Source organism: Dendrobates tinctorius, unplaced genomic scaffold (assembly GCF_039654945.1).
Source record: "Dendrobates tinctorius isolate UK_male_01 unplaced genomic scaffold, ASM3965494v1 ptg000037l, whole genome shotgun sequence".
NCBI lineage: Eukaryota > Metazoa > Chordata > Amphibia > Anura > Dendrobatidae > Dendrobates > Dendrobates tinctorius.
The window spans coordinates 26,590,164-26,613,886 of NW_027361705.1; the positions used below are offsets into that span (position 1 = coordinate 26,590,164).

Genomic DNA, 23,723 nt, shown 5'->3' on the forward strand with positions numbered 1-23,723 from the left:
CCCTATTAACGTTAACCTTTTTTCTTTATAACAATTTTGGTTTTTGCAACAGCTATTTCAGTTTCATATATCTAATAACTGATGGACTCAGTTATATTTCTGGATTCCAATGAGGTTTATTGTACTAACAGAAAATGTGCAATCTGCATTTTAACAAAATTTGACCGGTGCAAAAGTAAGGGCACCCTTATCATTTTCTTGATTTGAACACTCCTAACTACTTTTTACTGACTTCCTGAAGCACTAAATTGGTTTTGTAACCTCATTGAGCTTTGAACTTCATAGCCAGGTGTATTAAATCATGAGAAAAGGTATTTAAAGTGGCCACTTGCAAGTAGTTCTCCTATTTGATTCTCCTATGAAGAGTGGCATCATGGGCTCCTCAAAACAACTCTCAAATGATCTGAAAACAAAGGTTATTCAACATAGCTTTTCAGGGGAAGGATACAAAAAGTTGTCTCAGAGATTTAACCTGTCAGTTTCCACTGTGAGGAACATAGTAAGGAAATGGAAGAGCACAGGTACAGTTCTTGTTAAGCCCAGAAGTGGCAGGCCAAGAAAAATATCAGAAAGGCAGAGAAGAAGAATGGTGAGAACAGTCAAGGACAATCCACAGACCACCTCCAAAGACCTGCAGCATCATCTTGCTGCAGATGGTGTCACTGTGCATCGGTCAACAATACAGCGCACTTTGCACAAGGAGAAGCTGTATGGGAGAGTGATGCGAAAGAAGCCGTTTCTGCAAGCACGCCACAAACAGAGTCGCCTGAGGTATGCAAAAGCACATTTGGACAAGCCAGTTACATTTTGGAAGAAGGTCCTGTGGACTGATGAAACAAAGATTGAGTTGTTTGGTCATACAAAAAGGCGTTATGCATGGAGGCTAAAAAACACTGCATTCCAAGAAAAACACTTGCTACCCACAGTAAAATTTGGTGGAGGTTCCATCATGCTTTGGGGCTGTGTGGCCAATGCCGGCACCGGGAATCTTGTTAAAGTTGAGGGTCGCATGGATTCAACTCAGTATCAGCAGATTCTTGACAATAATGTGCAAGAATCAGTGACGAAGTTGAAGTTACGCAGGGGATGGATATTTCAGCAAGACAATGATCCAAAACACCGCTCCAAATCTACTCAGGCATTCATGCAGAGGAACAATTACAATGTTCTGGAATGGCCATCCCAGTCCCCAGACCTGAATATCATTGAACATCTGTGGGATGATTTGAAGCGGGCTGTCCATGCTCGGCGACCATCAAACTTAACTGAACTGGAATTGTTTTGTAAACAGGAATGGTCACAAATACCTTCATCCAGGATCCAGGAACTCATTAATAGCTACAAGAAGCGACTAGAGGCTGTTATTTTTGCAAAAGGAGGATCTACGAAATATTAATGTCACTTTTATGTTGAGGTGCCCATACTTTTGCACCGGTCAAATTTTGTTTAAATGCAGATTGCACATTTTCTGTTAGTACAATAAACCTCATTTGAATCCAGAAATATAACTGAGTCCATCAGTTATTAGATATATGAAACTGAAATAGCTGTTGCAAAAACCAAAATTGTTCTAAAGAAAAATGGTTAACATTAATAGGGGTGCCCAAACTTTAACATATAACTGTAAAGTAGACCACATCAAAACCACAGCAGTGTAAACACAGGACATTAAAGGGGTTGTCCGGGCTTTTCACATAATCTCAGTCTGGGCTGCAGAATTCTGACAATAAGTAATTTACTTTCTGTCACTAGTTTGCACGGTTTTCTAGATATTCTGAACAGAACGTCCAAGGGGGCAGGTGTTATGGCATTGAAATGAGAACTAGTCATAACCTCCTACTCTACTCCAAACATGCCCTCTATAGCAACAACCCCACCCTCCATAGCTACAGGCCCTCCCCGTCCACATGAGGCAGCCCTCATCACACAGTAATGAATTCTTCCCCTCCAGCAGCCTCACTGCAGAGAGCAGACCACCCAGCTGCTCCTCCCCCAGACACACACTGAACAGTTATCTATGGAAAGTGAAACCAGTGAGGAGTGAAAATCGTCCTGTATTCTAATCTGCACAGGGGATGGCAGTCACTGATGTAATCTATTGCGTGACAAAGCCTCTGCTGTGTGAAAGAGACAGCTCCACCAAACTCCCAGCAAGCTCCAGTGACCAGCACCACTCACTGCCCACTCATTGGCTGGCAGTAAATTGCACCAGCACTCATCTTTATCATCATTCCAGCATTGGAAAGAACACAGCAGTGATCCTGTATTTGTGAAAGCAGCACAATACATACATACATACATACATACATATACACCTCTCAACACTTCACACTGTTACAGCTGCTGATTGGACAGGCTGCTCCCATCAGTATTTGTGTCATTAGAGACACAGTGCTCACACATACACTGCACCAAATCTGCTGCTGTGTGAAGACATCAGTGACACAGAGCTGTCTCATTCACACAGCAGAGGCTTTGTCACACAACAGATTACATCAGTGACTGCCATCCCCTGTGCAGATTAGAAGCTGCAGACCCCCATCACTGGCCTTCACACAGTCTCTTCTCACTGCTGCCAGCAGCCTGGGACAGTGAGGAAAGGAATTACTGATAATGAGTTATGTATTGCAATCATGGAGTGGCCCAGAATACAGGACGATTTTCCCTCCTCACTAGTTTCACTTTCCATAGATCACTGTTCAGTGCATGTCTGGGGGAGGAGCAGCTCTCTGCACTGAGGCTGCTGGAGGGGAAGAATTCATTATTGTGTGATGAGGGCTGCTTCCTGTGGACGGGGAGGGCCTGTAGCTATGGAGGGTGGGGTTGTTGCTATAGAGGGCATGTTTGGAGTAGAGTAGGAGGTTATGACTAGTTCTCATTTCAATGCCATAACACCCCCCCCTTGGACGTTCTGTTCAGAATATCTAGAAAACCATGCAAACTAGGGACAGAAAGTAAATTACTTATTGTCATAATTCTGCAGCCCAGATATGTACTGAGATTATGTGAAAAGCCCGGACAACCCCTTTAATATAGTCTTAAACTAACGAACATTCTCGAATAGGGAACTGCTACTGCATTTAAAAGAATTGTCCTCCTAGAAAAGGAGCTGATCTGCAGTACCCTGCATCTGCTGCTACACACAATGGAGCTGATCTGCAGTACCCAGCAGCTGCTGCTACACACACACAATGGAGCTGATCTGCAGTACCCATCAGCTGCTGCTACACACACAATGGAGCCGATCTGCAGTACCCAGCAGCTGCTGCTACACACACAATGGAGCCAATCTGCAGTACCCAGCAGCTGCTGCTATACACATACACAATGGAGCCAATCTGCAGTACCCAGCAGCTGCAGCTATACACATACACAATGGAGCCAATCTGCAGTACCCAGCAGCTGCTGCTATACACATACACAATGGAGCCGATCTGCAGTACCCAGCAGCTGCTGCTATACACATACACAATGGAGCCGATCTGCAGTACCCAGCAGCTGCTGCTATACACATACACAATGGAGCCGATCTGCAGTACCCAGCAGCTGCTGCTATACACATACACAATGGAGCCGATCTGCAGTACCCAGCAGCTGCTGCTACACACATACACAATGGAGCCGATCTGCAGTACCCAGCAGCTGCTGCTACACATACACAATGGAGCCGATCTGCAGTACCCAGCAGCAGCTGCTACATACAAAATGGAGCTGATCTGCAGTACCCAGCAGCTGCTGCTACACACACAATGGAGTCGATCTGCAGTACCCAGTGTCATGGTTTGAACAGGGTTCTTGCCCTGCACTCACAGGGCTAAGTGTACGTGGCCTCTTTCTAGATCTGGGAGGGGTATTTATGCTCACTCTTTACCAGGGTTCTCTGTCAGCTATACTGTTGTTCTGGCTGTGTGTCTGACCCCCCTGGTGTGCGTGTATTCTGCATTGCTTGTTTGCTTCCCGTGTATGACCCGGTCTGTCCCCTCACTCTGTACTCCGTCTTTCGTTTTGGTACTATCATCTTCTCCGGTTCTAACCTCCTGGCTTGGCTATCATTAGTCCGTTACAGTTTGTCCCTATTGTACCGTCTATTGCCCTTTCTGGTTTCTGATCTATTGCTACGTCCTGACTATCCATTCTGTCTAACCATTTGGTACTGTCGTGCTTTGACCTCGGCTTGATCTGGTTTCTGTCTCTGTCTGTGCCCCTTGGTAACATTGTCCAGTAGTTACCCTTTTAGGAGTTTTCCTCAGCTCCTAGCCCTCTGGAGTTTAGACCATGCCCTCAGCAGTCACATGCTTCAGGTCCTGTGAGCCTGGAGCATGCATCGTCACCACTGCTGCCCCGCTCCACAGGTATCTTTGTGCACAGTTTTTGTACTCAGGACACGCGCACTAGCTCAGTGAGCAAGTGCAGTGCGGTGTTCCTGACACCCAGCAGTTGCTGCTACACACAATAGAGCTGATCTGCAGTACCCAGCAGCAGCTGCTACATACACAATGAAGCCGATCTGCAGTACCCAGCAGCTGCTGCTACACACACACAATGGAGCTGATCTGCAGTACCTAACAGCTGCTGCTACACACACAATGGAGCCGATCTGCAGTACCCAGCAGCTGCTGCTACACACAATGGAGCTGATCTGCAGTACCCAGCACTACAGCTACACACAATGGAGCCGATCTGCAGTACCCAGCAGCTGCTGCTACACACAATGGAGCTGATCTGCAGTACCCAGCACTACTGCTACACACAATGGAGCCAATCTGCAGTACCCAGCAGCAGCTGCTACATACACAATGGAGCTGATCTGCAGTACCCAGCAGCTGCTGCCACACACACAATGGAGCCGATCTGCAGTACCCAGCAGCTGCTGCTATACTCACAATGGAGCCGATCTGCAGTACCCAGCAGCTGCTGCTATAGACATACACACATACAATGGAGCTGATCTGCAGTACCCAGCAGCTGCTGCTACACATACACACAATGGAGCTGATCTGCAGTACCCAGCAGCTGCTGCTACACACACAATGGGGCTGATCTGCAGTACCCAGCAGCTGCTGCTACACACATTGGAGCTGCACAAGTGCAATACCTACATCCAGCCACCACTGGAGCGAATAACAGCTGATTAGTATGGGTGCCGGGTTTCGGACCCCCACCGATTTGACATAGATGACCTATTCTAAGAATAGGTCATCAATATCTTATGATATTTCAATCCATTTAAATGCGTTTTTGAGGAAAAAAAGGACTTTTTTTTAACAAGACTGCTGTATAAAAATACACAGCTATTCATTAATTGTAGTCGGTCACCTTTATATTGGGTACACAATTGTATGTCCCCGGTGTCAGGACATCATCACTGCAGCAGAAAGTAGAGACTTGTGGAAGAACAGGAGCTACAGGTAAGTATTCCTTTTTATTTTTGTAAACGATTTGGTTTCTAAAACATTTTTACTCCCTTGTACAATCCCTTTAATGCACCTTTAAAAACACAAAGACACTTGGAATCTTTCTTGGTATCTTGGAAGAAAAGAACCAAAGCTATGAAGTTGTCCAGCGCTGCATACAAGTGAGCGCTGAGCGGTTTTTTCATTAATCAATAATACAAATGAAAATAAGAAACTGTGTACTATGTATTATAAGAGAAATCTGCTTCTTTCTCCTCCCGGACTGATCGTTCATTCTCTAATCATGTGTGTTCAGTGAAGACAGATTTTCCTATTACGGAGATAGAAGATGACAGTTGGTGCTTTTCAAATTCTATGGAGGAAGGAGCTAGAGATCGACACAGACATTCTGCTGCAAGTTCTCCATAGAACCTTATGAGCACCAACTGTCATTTCCTATCTCAGTAATGGGTAAACCTGTCTTCACTGAATACACATTTTACTGATGATTAGAGATTGACTGATCAGTCCAGGGGAAGAATGAAGCAGATTTCTCTGATATATTACAAAATGTCTTATTTTCACGTGTAGCGTTGATTTATGAAAAAAATAAATACTTAAAACAACGGTTACGCCATAAAGAAAAAACATTTTATTGTAGCTTTGGTCATTTTTTAAAGACACAAACATTTTTACTCCCTTGTACAATCCCTTTAATGCACCTTTAAAAACACAAAGACACTTGGAATCTTTCTTGGTATCTTGGAAGAAAAGAACCAAAGCTATGAAGTTGTCCAGCGCTGCATACAAGTGAGCGCTGAGCGGTGCAACCGGCTGTGTGATGTCGTAGAAGGCGTCATCTGGCATGTCGCTGTCTGGCATGCCAGTGCCAGGTAGCAGCTGCCAAGGCAAACAGGATCATGGGGTGCATTAAAAGAGGTCTGGATACACATGATGAGAGCATTATACTGCCTCTGTACAAATCCCTGGTTAGACCGCACATGGAGTACTGTGTACAGTTTTGGGCACCGGTGCTCAGGAAGGATATAATGGAACTAGAGCAGGTACAAAGGAGGGCAACAAAATTAATAAAGGGGATGGGGGAACTACAATACCCAGAGAGATTAGCAAAATTAGGATTATTTAGTCTAGAAAAAAGACGACTGAGGGGCGATCTAATAACCATGTATGAGTATATAAGGGGACAATACAAATATCTCTCCGAGGATCTGTTTATACCAAGGAAGGTCACGGTCACAAGGAGGCATTCTCTGCGTCTGGAGGAGAGAAGGTTTTTCCACCATCATAGAAGAGGATTCTTTACTGTTAGGGCAGTGAGAATCTGGAATTCCCTGCCTGAGGAGGTGGTGATGGCGAACTCAGTCGAAGGGTTCACGAGAGGGCTAGACGTCTTCCTGGAGCATAACAATATTGTATCTTACAGTTATTAGGTTCTTTAGAAGGATAGAAGGACGTAGATCTGGGGATTTATTCTGACAGAATTTTATAGGCTGAACTGGATGGACTAATGTCTTTTTTCGCCCTTACTAACTATGTTACTATGTATGTTATCCATGACATTGAGAGGTGGAGTGGCAGATAGGGCGTAGGGGGCGCCGAGCACGGTCTGGACACTACCATCAGATCGCTCAGTAACGAAATGTTGGACAACTTCAAAGCTTTTTTGGTTTTCTGGGGATTTGGTGCTGGCTGGGGAATATAAGGGCTTGTTAGAAATGGCTTACGAGGCTGGAGAAGTGGTTACAATGGCTTCTATAGGGAAAACCTGGTGACAGCTTTCTTTTAAGATGCTAAAAACATTGGAATCAACACAAATGCCGGATAACTGGATCCCAAACTAAAAGGAATTTGGCAGATTCTTTACTTTATACACTCACACGGACAATGATGCGTTCAGATCCATGGGCTGCTACAAGATATGTTTGATTCTGTGTGTGGACTTGTAGAGCCACCACCAAGAGAAAATACCTGCAAAATGCATAAAAAGAGGGATGAACATGGCAGAAAGTAATATGCTGGGGTTAAATAGTAACTGGTTTAATTTTTTTTCATTAATCAATAATACAAATGAAAATAAGAAACTGTGTACTATGTATTATAAGAGAAATCTGCTTCTTTCTCCTCCCGGACTGATCGTTCATTCTCTAATCATGTGTGTTCAGTGAAGACAGATTTTCCTATTACGGAGATAGAAGATGACAGTTGGTGCTTTTCAAATTCTATGGAGGAAGGAGCTAGAGATCGACACAGACATTCTGCTGCAAGTTCTCCATAGAACCTTATGAGCACCAACTGTCATTTCCTATCTCAGTAATGGGTAAACCTGTCTTCACTGAATACACATTTTACTGATGATTAGAGATTGACTGATCAGTCCAGGGGAAGAATGAAGCAGATTTCTCTGATATATTACAAAATGTCTTATTTTCACGTGTACCGTTGATTTATGAAAAAATAAATACTTAAAACAACGGTTACGCTATAAAGAAAAAACATTTTATTGTAGCTTTGATCATTTTTTAAAGACACAATTGCCATAAAAGATTAATAAAGAATATATTATCACTTTGTGATAATGCCATCTCTAGGGTCCCACTCGATCTCTGCACACCCCTGATTTCATATAGTAAGATGCAAAGGGTTATTTTCATGTGAATCCCCCAAAAAACGTGGCCCGCTCCATCGAGTGCCATATATTAGGAGAGTTTTCTTTAAAAGAATTGTTTTGATGGGAGAATCTCTTCTTTATAGGCACCGAGTAGTAACCCATAGAGTGCCTACAGCTCTGTGGTTTGGGAGCACAGGAGCTCCACAGTACGTGCTGCCGCCTCTGCCATGTACAAAGGGCCTAAAACTGCTGGCATTATCTGTAATGTATTTTCTATAACGGGATTCTATCTTACAATATCTTGAAAATTCACCCATAAGTGCTGATCTCATATCAGACATCTTTTAGGACATATTTAGGTCTATGGATGGATGCAGGTGAGAAGATATTCTACCAACCTCTGCTTATGACATCTGAGAATTTGGTGCCATATGACATTTACTATGCATCAAGCTTCCAATCACTGTATTACATAACCCTATTCAAAAGAGGAGACTTCTGCTTAAAAAAAATTACAAAGCTTCCTTAATTTGAAATTGACAACATACAATATTAAAATAAAATGAAATGCAAAGAGGTAATACAAAAAACAACAGACCATGCAACATAGCCCTGCATTATATATACTCTGCTAAAAAAAATAAAGGGAACACAAACAACAGAATATAACTCCCAAGTACCTTAAATCAAACTTCTGTGAAATCAATCTGTCCACTTAGGAAGCAACACTGACTGACAATCAATTTCACATGCTGTTGTGCAAATGGAATAGACAACAGATGGAAATTATTGGCAATTATCAAGACACCCTCAGTAAAGGAGTGGTTCTGCGGGTGGGGACCACAGACCACATCTCAGTACCAATGCTTTCTGGCTGATGTTTTGGTCACTTTTGAATGTTGGTTGTGCTTTCACACTCGTGGTAGCATAAGATGGACTCTACAACCCACACAAGTTGCTCAGGTAGTGCAGCTCATCCAGGATGGGACATCAATGCTAGCTGTGGAAAGAAGGTTTGCTGTGTCTGTCAGCGTAGTGTCCAGAGGCTGGAGGCGCTACCAGGTGACAGGCCAGTACATCAGGAGACGTGGAGGGGGCCGTAGGAGGGCAACAACCTAGCAGCAGGACCACTACTCCACCTTTGTGCAAGGAGGAACAGAAGGAGCACTGCCAGAGCCCTGCAAAATGACCTTCAGCAGGCCACAAATGTGCATGTCTCTGCACAAACGGTTAGAAACCGACTCCATGAGGATGGTCTGAGGGCCTGATGTCCACAGATGGGGGTTGTGCTCACAGACCAACACCGTGCAGGAAGCTTAGCATTTGCCACAGAACACCAAGGATTGGCAAATTCGCCACTGGTGCCCTGTGCTCTTCACAGATGAAAGCAGGTTCACACTGGGCACATGTGACAGACATGCCAGAGTGTGAAGATGCCGTGGAGAGCGATCAGCTGTCTGCAACATCCTTCAGCATGACCGGTTTAGCAGTGGGTCAGTAATGGTGTGTTGTGGCATTTCTTTGGAGGGCCGCACAGCCCTCCATGTGCTCTCCAGAGGTAGCCTGACTGCCATTAGGTACCGAGATGAGATCCTCAGACCCCTTGTGAGACCATAGGCTGGTGCAGTTGGCCCTGGGTTCCTTATAATGCAGGACAATGCCAGACCTAATGTGGCTGGAGTGTGTCAGCAGTTCCTGCAAGATGAAGGCATTGAAGCTACGGACTGGCCAGCCAGTTCCCCAGACCTGAATTCGATTGCGCACATCTGGGACATCATGTCTCACTCCATCCACCAACGTCACGTTGCACCACAGACTGTCCAGGAGTTGGTGGATACTTTATTCCTGGTCTGGGAGGAGATCCCTCGGGAGACCATCTGCCGCCTTATCAGGAGTATGCCCAGGCGTTGTACAGTAGGGAGGTCATACAGGCACGTGGAGGCCACACACAATATTGAGCATCTTTTCTTTGTCATAAGGCATTTCCACTGAAGTTAGATCAGCCAGTAATTTGATTTTCCACTTTGATTTTGAGTATCATTCCAAATCCAGACCTCCATGGGATATCCATTTTGATTTACATTGATAATTGTTATGTTTTATTGTTCTGAGCACATTCCACTATGCAATAAATAAAAATTTGCAACTGGAATATTTCATTCAGAGATATCTAGGATGTGGCATTTTAGTGCTCCCTTTATTTTTTTGAGCAGTGTATATTATATACACACACACACACACACACACACACACATATACACTCACTGGCCACTTTATTAGGTACACCATGCTAGTAAGGGGTTGGACCCCCTTTTGCCTTCAGAACTGCCTCAATTCTTCGTGGCAGAGATTCAACAAGGTGCTGGAAGCATTCCTCAGAGATTTTGGACCATATTGACATGATGGCATCACACAGTTGGCGCAGATTTGTCGGCTGCACATCCCTGATGCGAATCTCCCGTTCCACCACATCCCAAAGATGCTCTATTGGATTGAGATCTGGTGACTGAGGAGGCCATTTGAGTACAGTAAACTCATTGTCATGTTCAAGAAACCAATCTGAGATGATTCGAGCTTTATGACATGGCGCATTATCCTGCTGAAAGTAGCCATCAGATGTTGGGTACATTGTGGTCATAAAGGGATGGACATGGTCAGCAACAATACTCAGGTAGGCTGTGGCGTTGCAACGATGCTCAATTGTTACCAAGGGGCCCAAAGAGTGCCCAGAAAAAATTCCCCACACCATGACACCACCACCACCAGCCTGAACCGTTGATACAAGGCAGGATGGATCCATGCTTTCATGTTGTTTACGCCAAATTCTGACCCTACCATCCGAATGTCGCAGCAGAAATCGAGACTCATCAGACCAGGCAACGTTTTTCCAATCTTCTACTGTCCAATTTCGATGAGCTTGTGCAAATTGTAGCCTCAGTTTCCTGTTCTTAGCTGAGAGGAGTGGTACCCAGTGTGGTCTTCTGCTGCTGTAGCCCATCTGCCTCAAAGTTCGACGCACTGTGCGTTCAGAGATGCTCTTCTGCCTACCTTGGTTGTAACGGGTGGCAATTTGAGTCACTGTTGCCTTTCTATCAGCTCGAACCAGTCTGCCCATTCTCCTCGGACCTCTGGCATCAACATGGCATTTCCGGCCACAGAACTGCCGCTCACTGGATTTTTTTTCTTTTTCGGACCATTCTCTGTAAACCCTAGAGATGGTTGTGCGTGAAAATCCCAGTAGATCAGCAGTTTCTGAAATTCTCAGACCAGCCCTTCTGGCACCAACAATCATGCCACGTTCAAAGGCACTCAAATCACCTTTCTTCCCCATACTGATGCTCGGTTTGAACTGCAGGAGATTGTCTTGACCATGTCTACATGCCTAAATGCACTGAGTTGCCGCCATGTGATTGGCTGATTAGAAATTAAGTCTTAACACACAGTTGGACAGGTGTACCTAATAAAGTGGCCAGTGAGTGTATATATATATATACACATACACACACACACACACACACACACACACGCATACATAATGTGTAAAACTGTAATCCTGTAAAATGCATACAGGGTCCCCATGATGCGTGTTTTGCATGAGCTTCTTCTTGAGGGGTCAAGAAGAAGCTCATGCAAAACACTCATCATGGGGACCCTGTATGCATCTAGATGACAAACTGACACTTGGTAATTATGCATGCTCGTGTGCTAATAGAGTGTCTGTGACGTGCTGTAATACTATGTTCGAGTGTGCGCAGCTGCATGTCTCGCATCTATTCAACAGTCACAACACATGCATGTGTTGCGGCTGTGAAGCAACCATGAGACATGCAGCTGCGGGAACTCGAACATAGTATTACAGCACGTCAGAGACACTCTATTAGCACACGAGCATGCTCGCTCATTGCTAATAAATGTTATTGTTCCTATGTAAAGCTCTATATAATTGGCATATAGTTGTACACGTGATATATATGTATATATATATATATATACATAACGCGTGTCGGGGTATTCTGTGTGCATTTTTGTGAGGATTACAGTTGTACACTTGATGTATGCATGTGTAATATTATACATATACCTATAGGGCTATGCGGCATGGTAGTTAACAAAAACTGACATTTCAGATACACATCAATATAGGATTCCAAAAGCAGAACCTGCTGTTAGCAATTAGAGCGGCTCCCAAACATAAAATAACCCTACAAAAAAATGGAGTAATATGCTCCCGCTGAATAAATGTAGTGAGACAAAAATATTATAAACAATCCATATACAATTTTATTTGCTCACTTACAAACATAATTCTGGGTAACAATAACCCACAACAAGATATAAAGAGAGGAGTGTAAAAAGGGGAAAGATCCAGATACATCACATCCTCATAAAATTCTCAAATGGCAATTAGAGATAGCACAAAGGGCATCAATATGCATACATCACAAAAAAATCATTAGCTGTAAACATAATCTATGGTAAGCATAATATGTACACAATGACAAGTGTTGCTGCTATTCCCTGGGTACAAAGTGCCATTCATAGTGCAATGAACAAAAAGTTCTTACCCACGTGGGGGAGAAGAAATATATGAGGTTGTGTGTATCTAAGTGCCCCGACGCACGTTTCGTGTGATGGGCTTCCTCGGGGAACTATGCGGCATGGTGTGTTTCTTTTTTTTATTACCTCTTCGCCTTTAATTTTATTTTAATATGGTATGTTGTCAATTTCAAATTAGGAAAGCTTTATAATTTTTTAAGCAAAAGTCTTCTCTTTTGATTAGGATTATATAATGTATTTTTGTAGGTGCCTTAAATAAATAATTTTTGTCCCTTGTATCGGTTAATCACTGTATTACATAGTCTATCGATGCCTGTATGTCCGCTATACTCACCTCTGGTCTGGATTGGGTTTTCCTTTTTTTCTCATGTTGTTTGCTGTAGTTTCGCTGAAGTGGAGCCGCCCAACTGTGATTTTAGTGACCTGTTCGGGTGGAAGAGACAACCTAAGATGACCAGAGAGAGAGAATAGGGACATAGTTTGAGTTTGCAAGTATAAATTACACCTGTCTAAACACATTTTTGACTTTCCCTTTACGTACGTGACTGGATGAAAAGGACGCTTGCTGCGATCAGACTGCGATTGCTCAATACTGATGCTTTGATTGATGGCCTCCAGCTGCAAACGGCACAAGGAGAAGGACACGACACACGTTGGAGTTGTACAAGCTAATATGGATACTAAAGAGATAGTCATTCTGACATTATCTTGTCCAGTAATTGTCTGTTAGAACAGATCTAGAAGCAATCAAGTGGCAAAAAAAGTTGTGCAGACACCCAGTTTTTAGTCCGCTTTTAAATAAATGATTTCTACAGGACCCATTATTTTTAACGTTAAAGTCTATGGATCCATTAATTAGCCATCCATTTTCTTTCATGTGTAACGGATCCAGTAAGCTAAAAACGGATGGCTAATTAACGGATCCGTTTTCCATAGACTTTAATGTTAATAAAATGGATCCAGTAGAGATCAGCTACTTAAAAACTGAAAAAAGTTGTGTCTGCACAACCTTTTTTGCCAACAGATTGCTGCTACATCCATTCTTTCTGATCACTACTGGACATGTGAACATAGCCTTACTCAGACGAGGATTGCAATGTAATGCTCGGACAGGCCGGCGGCCCTCCTGGCTCGAGCGTGAGAGCATGTGTTTCTATGCAGCTGTCATGCTCGGGTCAGAAGAGCTGCCGGCCAGTCCAAGCATTGCGTTGTGATCCCCGTCCGAGATGCAAAAATTGTATCTTCGTTTGGAGGACTTGTCATGGATCACTGGGGGGTCCAAAAACCAGACTCCAGGCCATCAGCTCACCTTCTGGCAAGGTTTGTAAAAAAAAAAAAAAAGCAGACTGTGCAGGGTCTTTAAGTGTAAAAGGAAAGCGCTGTTATTTTAGATTATACCTGTATTTTCCATGTTTAAATACATTGTTGCCTGTCAGAGTTTATGGTGTTAAATGGAATCTGCCAGCAGGATTTTACCCTTAAACTATTTAAATGAGCATGTAGCTCTCTCACAGACAAGTCCAGCAATCCCTTTACATGGCCGGTCCGTTCCTCCATTACTGAGATATACAAATAGCTATGGTAGATCAGAAGCCTCCGTCACTCCAGCTCTATTCCATAACCAGCGCCACCTTCTGTTTAACCGACTGCCTCTATGTGGTGTAACTTCAGGTAAAAGAGCCAGCAGTCAAGCAGGAAGCCATGCCGCTGGGTGGGGAATAGAGCTGGAGTGACAGAGGCTTCAGATCTACAATAGCTGTTTGTATAACAATTCAGTCGTAACGGAGGAACAGAGACTGGTCATGGAAAGGGATTGGTGGACTTGTGTTCGAAAGAGCTATATACACATGTAAATCATTTTGGGGGTGAAATGCTGCTGACAGATTTCCATTAAGCCAGGTTAAGAAAAGGGCCTACAAGTAATAATGAAAATGGGTCAACCTTCCTAGTGCTGACCCCTATCCAGACTAGGACCCCACACCCATGTACCCCTACTTAAGTTGGGTGTGTAGTACTTAATTCTCACCTTCACACCGTTTAGTTTTAAGTAGAAGCACTCAATAGGTAGGATGCCTTCCGGGGTCTTGACATATTTGGGTTCTCCGATCATGCCGATGTACACCGTCACCTGAAAATGGTTTTTCTTTTGGCACACAAAGGCATCATCGCCCACTGAGAAGTTAAACCCTTTATCTGCATCCACCTTGTAAGTGGGCGTGGGGCTGCAAAAAAAAAAAAAAAAAAAGACCATTAGATCATAACTTGCAACGTTAATATATTGGAATAGCGGAACGTTAAATGTATACTCTGACGAACCAGGGCATGGCTCCCGTACCAATACTGAACCGCTCCTGGGGGGCTGAGACCAGCTACAGAGGGGTCTCTGCTACTGTTACAGGAGAGTCCGGATGGACTGATGCGAGACAGAGCTAACATACATACTTTTCCTATAAGTTATTGCCTATGGGTCCCGTCAGTTAGATACAATCCCTCCCCAGGTATATAATGATGTAACAGGCTTAGACTTACAGTTCTTTGCAGTTACTGTCATACAAGGAGACCCACTTATTCTGTAGGTGCGGCTGCCATTTGATGGACTGATAATTGGGGTCCAGGTAGGAACCATTTAGACTGTCATTATCTTGCATAAGACCTGGATTAAAAAAAAAAGAAAGAAAAAAGTAAATTATACTATAACGATGCCGGTTGTACCCATAATCCAGCCCCAAATCCCCGCCTTGTTATTGGATGTTATGTAGTTGCAGTGATGGTCGCTCCTTTAGTGAGTGCTATCTATATTAGGTGTCCATACATTAGTGCATTCACGCAAATCAGCACGGGTTCTGGTCACACATATTTCATTACGTAGTACAAGAAGGTATTTTATAAGCACAAAATGAGATTTTTTTATCAAAACAATGATTTAGAAGTTTATTTTTTGGATTACAGGTAATGCAACATCTGAAAGTGACCTACTGTTTAAATCAGGTTTTTCTGTTAAATGTATTTTTTTAAGTTTTTTTTTCAATTGTATTAAGAAAATTGAAAAATCTTGCAATTTTCACTCTCATCTTGGAGAACATTATTAGACTCATGTTTGACAAAATAGTTTTCAGCAGCCTCATTATCAGCACAGAAAAGATTATAATGGTTGACAACACCTCTATGCACAGCTGATAACACAGGATTCACCAATCACAATGGGACGTCACAGCTGACCTCCTCCCTCTGCCTTCACAATGATCTTTGCACATGCTCATTAGATGCTTTAATGATGGCCAAGTTGCTGCTAATGTACATGTGCATTTCCTGAAAGAACAGGAAGTAAGAGTGTAAAAATTGCCAGATTTCTATTTTTTATTACATATGATTTAAAATAATAAAAAATATATATAGAATATATAAACCAGACTTAAACAATAAGTCATTTTCTATTGACCCTTTAAGAACATTTGCTGTGCTGTCTTGGCAATGCCGATCATCTGGCCGTAATCGATCAATGCTTTTATACTACAAAAAATGAAATGTTCACAAACCGCTCCATTAAAACACACACAATATCACAATGCGTCTTCTGTCACGCCGTGGTTGTATACTGAGGCCTGAAGTCCGCGCTCAGACTTTGGTATATGAATAGCACTTTATCCGAGCCTGGGTGTATGTAAATGCTCCTCCGTGACCCTCAGACAGTATGTGAATGTGCATTGGTACTTCATGTGCCTGCTCTACATACATGTGTGTGGGTCTATGTCAGTGTGTCAATACCCGGCTCCTGTTTCACCATGCCTCCACTGGGTACTTGATCCCTCAGATTAGGAGAATCTGAGTGTTTCCTCTTCTTTGCAGGATGCACGGGAACCCTACAGCAAAAAAAATATATATATTGTTAACAACCTGAAATTAATAAAAATATTTTTCAATCAATCAATCAATCTTGTTTTGTGGAGTTTTTAGAGTTAAGCCTCAAATATAGAAAAAAAAAAAAAAAAAGTAGTGTGGCTTTTCACATTTTTTTTTTTTTTTTTTACTATGTAGCTAATACATTGTTTCATTTTTGTTTTCTTTGATTGTGGGTTCTGTTTATTTATTATCGTCTTTTTTAGTTTATTGTTTTTTTGCTATCTGTTTTATTAAGACCCAGCGGCTCGTAGCCCATGCCGGGCTTCTATATGATCAATAGGGTCAATTAGCGAGCCGCATATCTCGTATAAAGCGTCCATCAGTGCCATGTTTTATCTTAAAGGGAATCTGTTACCCCTTTTTTCAAATATGAGCTGTCGGCACCGCCATCAGGGGCTTATGTACAGCATTCTGTGAAGCTGTAGATAAGCCCCCGATGTAACCTGAAAGATAAGAAAAAAGGAGTTAGATTATACTCACCGGGGGCAGTCCGGTCTTGGTCCGATGGGTGTTGCAGTCCGGCGCCTCCCATCTTCATACGATGCCGTCCTCTTCTTTTCTTCCTGTCGTGGCTCCTTTGCAGGCGCACTGCTCTGCCCTACTGAGGGCAGAGCAGAATACTGCAGTGCGCAGGCACTGGACCTCTCCTGGCGCCTGCGCACTGCAGGACTTGGCTCTGCCCTCAATAGGGCAGAGCAGTGCGCCTGCGCAGGAGCCACGACAGGAAGAAAAGAAGAGGACGGCATTGTATGAAGATAGGAGGCGCCGAACTCCGGGGCGAGTATAATATAACTTCTTTTTCTTCTCCTTCAGGTTACATCGGGGGCTTATCTACAGCATTACAGAATGCTGTAGATAAGCCCCTGATGTCAGTGCCGGCAGCTGATAGGGCTAAAATGGGGTGACAGATTCCCTTTAAGGAAGGCAGAAAGTGGTATAATCCATCTGCTTGTTGGAAGCTCTCCCGAGGGGGCATAAGATAAAGATAGTCTAAGGGTATGTGCACAAGTTCAGTATTTGCAGACAAAAAATCTGCTGCAAATACTGATGTGTTAACAGGAAAAATGCTTTGAAAAATATGCGCATTTTTGAAGGTTTTTTTTTTTTGGGGGGGGTTGTTCCCTTTCATTAAAATGGGTGAAAAATGGTGTAAAAACGCTTGAAAGAGTCGACATGCTGCAAATTTGCAAGGAAAATCAAGCATTGTGTGCTGAAGACTTCAGATATCTCGCACAGTTTGCTGCTACAGTAAATGTGACAATAACGCAACGTGTGAGCACAGCCTTACAGACAAACTGTTGTTCAGGACTTATCACTCAGGGGTCCATTTCAATAAGTGAGTGCATGGAAAGACACCCTAACCATTCCCATGACCAGCATAGCCCTCCTGCGGTACATACTCGGATCCATGTTGCTGCTGGAGAAGCTGCTGAAGCATCTGAGATTGCTGGGTATGATGGAGGACAGTGGGTGGAATACCAGGTCCAAGCGGTGGGTACGGGGGCATTAAGGACTCCACTTTCAGGTACAAGTCCCGTTGCATGTTGGGATAGTGCTGCTGGTGCGCAGGGTGCGGTGGAGGTGGGCCCTGAAGGTGAGAAGGTGGCGGGTGCTCCAAGCGAGAAGGTGGGTTGATGTGGCAAATATTTTCTGGGGTCATAGTGCGAAGCAGGTGAGGATCTATAAAATAAGAAGAAATACACAATTAAGAAATCAACTACTAACCAGAAGAAACGCTAACATCATGGACATTTTCTATGGCAACACGTAGAAGAAAGTAAATGTGGTCTTATAGTGGAAAGCTAGACATGTGTTGGGAGAGAACTAGAAGTAGGAGGAACATGGAATTGTGGCTGCAGTAATACACAGATTTCATAATACAAGAGTCACTCAGATGGGGATCACAACGCAATTCAATAGCATGCCTAGAAATACATGCAGTCACACGCAGGTCAGGGGAGCCAACGGCCAAGTCCAAGTATTGCGTTGCGATCTTTGCCCAAGTTATACAGCCGTCTGACTCTTCTCTAACTGCTGCTAATTTCAGCTTTAAGCAGAATTGTTCAGCACTCAGACATTGCGGGCGGATAATTGTTTTACTTGGGACACACAGAGTTCATAAAGAATATGAAGGATTACAGGAGAAAGTTACACAAAACAAAGAGGTCACACATACAGTACTAACAAACTCCAACCACTAACAAAGCTCCATCCTCAGAACACTGTCCTCAGCATAAGCCAGCAGATGTTGTACACTCCACCAATAACAGTTACACAACTGAGCTGGTGGTGTTGATGTTAACTTTATATGTATAATGGATCCTCCACCATCTCCATATGCCCCATCATTGCAAAGTGGTAAGCAACTAAAGGCCAACATACTATTAATGAAATCACTACACATAATAAAATAGGGAAATGATCACAGAGGACTGTGGAAGAGCTCAACGGTCCTGTGAAAAGTAATCACACAGTTATGGTATAAAAAAAAACCTCGGGTTTTTACTATATATCAGAATTGCCTGGTTGTTAATTGTATTCTTGCACATTAAATTTCTCTCGAATATATTGTTGTCTCTTTTAGGTGTAAACAGGAGTCTTGACAAACATCAAGGTGTCAGCATAGAGTAATGGTCTATTGGTAAATGATACATGAAAAAATACCACAAATTTACTATAGACCAAGGACACCCGATAGATTTATCTGTCACTGTCGAGTTACATGTGTCTAATAGAAACCGGACAGCAACTCTATCAATAGGAAAGATATGGAATATTTACATGAACACTGGATGAAAATGGAAACTTTCATTGAGTCACTTAGATATTTTAACATAGCATGAAAAAGATAGATAGATAGATAGATAGATAGATAGATAGATAGATTCCGACTTCTTAACCCAAGAGAACCACCAATTTGCTGGTGAGAGCAGTTGAAGGGTGGCCACCAGGTCCCATTAGGAGCGTCCTGCCGAATAATCCACCTTTCCAATGGTACTGGTTCCTCGGCATGGAAAGAGGAACCAAATAACGCCATCACCTATAACAGTGGGGTACATTACTACCGCAGAAGTTACAAAACATTCAACACGGGGAATGTGTGTGGGGCCAGACCGCTTCTCCTGATAAATTTAGGGAGGGGCAGGAAAAGAATTCCAGACATTTCTTTGCTCTGATAAACAAGGATTCAAGTTTGCACTCACTGGATGTGCTCCTCAAAGACACCAGCCCAAATATTGTAACGTGTAGCCAAGTCCCTGAGACACCTGTCATGGGGCACGCTCACCTGTCATCTCCACAGTAAGGATCGGACATGAGGTATCTTCACCAATCTATAGACAAGTTTACCTTCTTGACGATCTCTCACCTGTCATCAGTCATCTTGAGAAGTGTATGATAGCAAGGTGACTAGGATAGGGTTAATGAAGGTATTAGAGGTGGACCTCTCTGTGGAATGTCCATCTCACTTTTTGCTTTCCAAAGTCCACACCTTAGAGGGTAGATCAGTCTTCAGTGTTCGATTTAGCCTATCCCTTTTTTTAGCAATCCTAATACCCCAGTCATCCCTTTTACCGTCACCCCTCCCTCTGCACACCTCACCTCTTTAGACCTCCTTGTACCAAGTTTCCACAAACTACCTACTAGTTCTTTCGTCTTCTACATTCACTCTCCAGGTCATTCTTCATCATTGGTTCCTTCCCCGGACGCTCACTTCTCTCCCATCGGTACACACCACAGGATAGCCGCTGTATTTACACACATGATCTGCTTCTTACCTTCTCACTTCCCTGACCGATAACTCCAGCTGGATAAAAGCACTAATGAAGGAGGGGAAAATTCTACACAGGCACTTACCATTCAGCTGCTGGGGGGAGTACGCCTCTGATCCGGAGTCTGGGGGAGAGTCAGGTAAAGTGCTGACGAGGAGGAAGATGAAGAGAATGTTTTATGGTTATCTTATGCATTGTTCATGTATTCCTACTAGCTTTCAGTATATATAGCCTTTACTTCTATTTTGTATCCTGTTCTCAGAGTTAGAGACACTTTAAGGAGGACCTGTCATCAAGTCAAAAGTGGCTAGTTTTTGCTCTTATTTTATTCCTGCTTCTCCCCTGAGTATTCAGTTTTTCGTTGTCTTTAAATCCGCCATACGGTTCCAGAGATATGGGCTTTTTAATTTAGTGCTAATGTTTCTGGTCTTTATCAAGTTGGGCGTGGCTCACAGGGTTCTCAGGGGGCGTGTTTTTAGAATGTTCTGCATAATTACCCTGTGAGCCACGCCCCCTTAATAAAGACAAAAGTAGCACTAAATAAAAAGGCCCATATCTCTGGAGCCGTATGACGGATTTAAAAATAATAAAAAAACAGAATACTCAGGGGAGAAGTGGGAATAAAGTAAGCACATTTATTCATTTCTTATGGGATTTTTTTTTACTTAAATGCATGGATTTGAGGCTAAAAAATTTTTTTGCAATTGGGTCACATTAAACATTTTGCACAGTTTGGCTTTTTCACATTCTACTTTGATGTGGTCATAACTTAGCTGAGAGGAGCTCACAAAAAGACAGATACAAGATTTGCAAACCACCAGTCCAACCATCATAGCGGGTTGACTGATGGGTTCTCAGTTAACTCATTCTGCAGCCAGCAATAGAAAGTGCAACAAAGAAGCTATAGAAGGCAAACAGTGCAAAGTTTATAATGAAACCAAATGCAAATATCATTTTGAGCCCAAGGTACAAATATTTACGTAAACAAAAATAAAATAGATTGTTCAGAAAGATTGATAACCCGATATGAATAATCTGACACAAGTGCTGCCTGACAACTTTGGTTTAAGTGGGTTGTCCAGGACGGAGATATTGATGACCTTCTCCATGGGTTCACGTCGGTGGGGGGCTCAACACTCAGCATCTCCACCGATCAGCCACAGCAGTGGCTGGATATAAACTTTAGGTGAAAGTTGCAGTTTTCATCTGGTTGCTGATAAGTGATCGGTGAAGGTGCCGGTTGTCGGACCTCCACCGACCTGATCTTCTATAGATAGATTCTCAATGTCTTAGTCCAATATAACCATTATAAGATCCTGAAGGTGTCGGCCATTCTCTCCCTGTTACAATAAAAGGGTTATTGAGCTCAAGACTCGTGGCACAGTCCAACTTTATCCCTCAATATTCCTTCATATTTGCTGCTACTCACCCGGCTGCATAGCTGGTCTTCGGTTCCGCCTTGATGGGCAGCTCTGGTCCGCTCATGCACATAGGTGGACCCGGGTATCCTTTGGGATTGACCATGACATTGTTGTTATTGCAGTTGAGGTGTGATTGGAAAGGAGGCCCCCCACATGTGCCACTCATACCAGGCCGCACTGGCATTTGCTGACCCATGTGGAGGACTCCGCCCGAGTGGGCTGCTCCACCATGGCCTAAATTTGAAATCACCCCAGGTCCATGGACTCCACCGGAGGTACAAGGCTGACCAGGGTTTGCATAGCCGGAAGAAGTGGGTATGTCGGGGAAACAGCTGTGTGAAAAACAGTAAGAAAATATATCTTAATATACAGAAAATAGCAGCAAACAGCATATGTATAGGGGTTATATAAAGTCTACACGCTGCTAGGCTTATGTCATGTACAAAATCTTATCAAGAAGAGTCATTTCAGAAATGTTTCCACGCTGAGTCTCACTCATAATCAGCACAAAACCACTGACTATTTTACACCAAAAGCTATGGGCCAAAAACAGCTTACAACACAGCAAAGGGATCTCACTGATGGCAGTTATCAGTCAGGGGAAGGGTAAAAAATAATTTCCAAGTCATTAGATATACCAAGGGACACTGAAGTCAGTCATCAAGAAGTGGCCTAAATTGGGCACAACAGTAACATTACCTAGAACTGGACGTCCCTTAAAAAGTGTTGAAAAACAAGAAGAAATTTGATGAAGGAAGCTGACGACAGGCTTACAGCAACATTATAGGAGGCAAGTGCTGCATATACACCGCATCCGACAATATTTCATATCGCTATAAAACACAGGAAAACAGTCATGAAGTCCACAGATGGAATCATAATCTTTATTAATTAATCAAAAAAAGTGAAACCAGGACAAGGATAAAATAGGGCTTAAATAGATGGTAACAACCATTGGTAATACCACAGCATCAAAAGTAATGCCCATTGAGCAGGTGGATCACATGTGCTTATGAAATACAATATGCATAGCTGCAACAGCATATACACTTAGTACAGAGGTAACCATCCCGGCTTGTGCAGTAGCTGAAAAATTAGTGGCACCAAAGGGATGAGAGTATATGTCTGGCCTGTGGGGTTAGGGTGGCCAGACCGAAGCCTTATCATACATTAAAAAACATCCAAACCAGGTTATGTTTTGCTAAAACCAACAATAAAGTCTGTCAAGGGAAAGAGGGTTATGCCAAAAACCTGAATACGAAAAGTAATTTCACCTTTCAGCATGACAATGAAAAAGGATATCTCCAAATCAACAAAATAATGGCTTCACCAGAAGAAGATCAACATCCTAGAATGGCCTAGCAAGAGCCTAGACCTGAATCCAAATGAAAATCTTTGGTTGACCTGGAGAGGGCGCTGTAGACAAGGAGATGTCCTCATAATATGACAGATTTGGAGCTACTGTAAGAAAGTGTGACCAAAGATTGCCAATTCTAGATGTGCCATGCTGACAGACTTCTACCCCGAAAGACTGAATGCTGCAATAATTCAAAGGGAACTTCAACAAAGTATGAGTTCAAGGATGTGCATATTTATGCAAACACATTATTTCAGTTATTTATGTGTCTTTTTCCACCAGAACATACTTCAATTTGTTTCTCAGTTTAATTGTACAGTGTGTCATGGCTCGGTTTGGGCATTTGATCCCATGACCTGTGCTGCATGGTCGGTTCCCCTGTCTGCTGAGCTATTGCCTTTTCTACCCTGTCCAAATGCTGATGGTTCCAATTGTTTTTGTTCCCCCTTCTTGGTTTTCTCCTCTCCAGATGTTTTCCATTGTTCCATTTTGGTCTGCCCCATCACATTCTGTGTTGGATTTTAGATGTTCAACTTTCACTGCATTTCCTTGCTGGCTATACCTCTAGGTGGACTTGGGTTTAGGAATTCCAGCCCTTCAGCTAAGGGGTTTACCATGCATGTTAAACACCAGTTGAATTTATGAAGCGAGTCTGTTTTCATTCCCAGGCCCTCTTCAGATTTCTGTGAGGTTATT

General features: G+C 43.1%; 1 protein-coding gene across 7 annotated transcripts in view; it reads right to left on the minus strand.

The window, feature by feature from the left end:
* Positions 1-23,723, minus strand: part of MYRF (myelin regulatory factor) — a 182,971-nt gene that overhangs the window by 15,288 nt on the left and 143,960 nt on the right. For 3 of the 7 annotated variants that reach the window (XM_073573975.1, XM_073573976.1, XM_073573971.1), the window contains exons 3-11: positions 21,679-22,002; positions 20,335-20,396; positions 17,880-18,159; positions 16,345-16,439; positions 15,109-15,232; positions 14,606-14,801; positions 13,121-13,197; positions 12,914-13,024; positions 7,292-7,382 (exon numbers count right to left, since the gene is read on the minus strand). In XM_073573975.1, the coding sequence (XP_073430076.1) occupies positions 7,292-7,382; positions 12,914-13,024; positions 13,121-13,197; positions 14,606-14,801; positions 15,109-15,232; positions 16,345-16,439; positions 17,880-18,159; positions 20,335-20,396; positions 21,679-21,866 (1,224 nt within the window). In that variant the 5' untranslated portion in view covers positions 21,867-22,002. Of the gene's footprint in view, positions 1-7,291; positions 7,383-12,913; positions 13,198-14,605; positions 14,802-15,108; positions 15,233-16,344; positions 16,440-17,879; positions 18,160-20,334; positions 20,397-21,678; positions 22,003-23,723 lie in introns of all 7 variants that reach the window. The other 4 variants (XM_073573973.1, XM_073573974.1, XM_073573970.1 and 1 more) reach the window with 2 other exon arrangements.